The sequence below is a fragment of the Poecilia formosa genome, unplaced genomic scaffold (assembly GCF_000485575.1).
Source record: "Poecilia formosa unplaced genomic scaffold, Poecilia_formosa-5.1.2 Scaffold80, whole genome shotgun sequence".
NCBI classification, from domain to species: domain Eukaryota; kingdom Metazoa; phylum Chordata; class Actinopteri; order Cyprinodontiformes; family Poeciliidae; genus Poecilia; species Poecilia formosa.
The window spans coordinates 362,066-364,274 of NW_006800019.1; the positions used below are offsets into that span (position 1 = coordinate 362,066).

The 2,209-nt window shown below is 46.7% G+C and overlaps 1 protein-coding gene across 1 annotated transcript in view; it reads right to left on the reverse strand.

Moving 5' to 3' along the window:
- hoxc11a (homeobox C11a) overlaps positions 1-2,178 on the reverse strand; it is a 2,799-nt gene extending 621 nt beyond the window's left edge. Inside the window, exon 1 of the mRNA XM_007556555.2 lies at positions 1,140-2,178. Coding sequence (XP_007556617.1) covers positions 1,140-1,893 — 754 coding nt within the window. The 5' untranslated portion in view covers positions 1,894-2,178. The remainder of the gene's footprint in view (positions 1-1,139) is intronic.
- Between the last annotated feature and the right edge of the window lie 31 nt (positions 2,179-2,209).

A 2,209-nucleotide genomic window follows, 5' to 3' on the forward strand; every position in this document is an offset into this window, starting at 1 on the left:
CAATAGGCTCGCCAGGTGCTGAAAATCCTGTGTCAGTGGCATTAGCAATGATAACATTTCAAACCACATTCATGAAGTGAAGTAGCTGAGGCTATCAGATAAACCAGCCATAAAGAGTGCTAAATATCCAAAATAGTTCGGAGGGAATAATATCAACTTACAGCCTCGCTAAGTACGTGTTTATCTGTTACAAATACACAATAACAAAAAGTATTTTCGCCCTGCATTATGTGCGCCACATTCCTCTGGAGCTAAACTAAACAATTTGTACAATCTTCTGGCAGTGGATGCATTGGATTTTTGTCTGCAGCGGCCCCTGTGCAGACCCCAATGGCCCTATCACTCCTTATCAAACAGGTGACCGGGGAAATACATTTGTGTGTGTGTGTGTGTGTGCGTGTGTGCGTGTGTGCGTGTGCGTGTGTGTGTGTGTTTGTGTGTGTGTGTGTGCTAGCGTGGAAAGTGGACAAATTTAAGTCTCAGGTTTTAAACCACACACTGGATGAACTAGTTACACTGGCAAATAATAGTTAGCTTTAATTTTAGTTGATAGCTAATCAATATAATTTTCTGATCGTGTCATTTCTAAAAACGTTATTTAGACCGCATATTAAGCTTTTTAGCATCTTCACAGCATATTTCAGATAGATAGATAGATAGATAGATAGATAGATAGATAGATAGATAGATAGATAGATAGATAGATAGATAGTTTTGTGCTTAATGCTCTTTGCTGCATGACTTTTTGCGCGCAAACCCTGTGCTAAAGATAATTCACCGGACGCCAAAAGCAATGTTCTGCCCAATTGGTTTTTACACACGACAGCCCCAACAAGAAAATCCCTTAAAAATGACCAACGCAAGTTCACGATCAAAGTTAACATTTGTCACAATAGCTCTCTCTTAAAAAATTTCACAGACTCTCACCATAGAGGCGTCTGTGTATAACATCCCCCACTTTTTCTTTTTTCAAAGCCCTTTTCCCATCGTAAAAATTCTTCCCGTTGCAAGAAAGAGCTTTGTAGGGTTATAATAAAATCCTTTGAATGCTTATAAAACTCCACATAAAATCTGACCGACAAAACACCGGTCTAGTCCCCTTAACCTTCCCCCCGTTTTACAGCTTCGGTTGTACCTACTCGAGTGGCTGCTCTTGCTGGCGTTTCCGTCCTTGGCTGTGGCGGAAGAAGAGGTGCAGGAGCCTGAATTCGTGTGTTCCTCCTCATCGTCTGGGTCTTTCCCCGGCTCCGGGACTCCAGATATAGCCGCTGTGGCGTCCTGCTGCTGCTGCTGCTGTTGCTGTTGTTGCTGCTGCTGCTGCTGCTGCTGGGAGTCGCTTTCCAGCTTCCCTCCCTCGCCCTTTTGTAAACAATTGTCTGACTGATTGTCCGTGCTGCTGCAGTATGCGGTCTCGAAAAAGCGGTCGAAGCCTTGTGGGAGGACGTTGTTCTTCCCCACGCCAGAGTAAAAGCCCGTGGAAGGGTGATTGGATCCCGGGTGGGCATGGTGGTGATGGTGGTGGCTGTACACGCTCTCGTTCTTCATGAGCATTTCTGTCATGGTGGATGGAGGAAGACAGTCTCTATGCACCAGATCCTCTCCCGAGTAGCACGACGCATAGTTGCTCCTGTGGTGCCATTTGCTGGCGGGGTCCAAGCCGTACGAAACTTCCCGCACCGGCTGCACTTGAGACAGATTCGTGGAGTAAGGGTAGCTGATTTGCCGCGAAGGGGCCTGCGGAAGAAACGAGGAGACGGCGGAAAACTCGGGGACGTAGTAGGTGCAGCTGGGGAGGTATATGTTGGAAGCGCAGCCCGTCCTGTCCCCAAACTCGGATGTCCGGTCTTTGCGTGTCTGGGAGCAGAAGTTGCCCAGATTCACCGAGTTAAACATCTTTCGCTCTCTCGCTACTCGGCCACTATAGATAGATGTTTTGGATTCGAGCTGCAGCAGAAGGGGAAAAATTTGGGAAGGCGAGATGACGCGCAATCCGTCTAAGTCGCCCCGCAGACACGTGATCGAAAGTAGATATTGTCATATATCAATTTGGAAGAGTTGGATGTGTAGGAGTGGTTGGCTTTAGGTGGATCGAGGAGGTTCAAACGAATAATTTTCAAACGCCACAGGCGCACCGAGCAAACCAGTTACAGATTCTTGTTTGCTGGCTTATGACAATTAGTGAGATATGTGCAGCGTTTGAGTGTGTGTG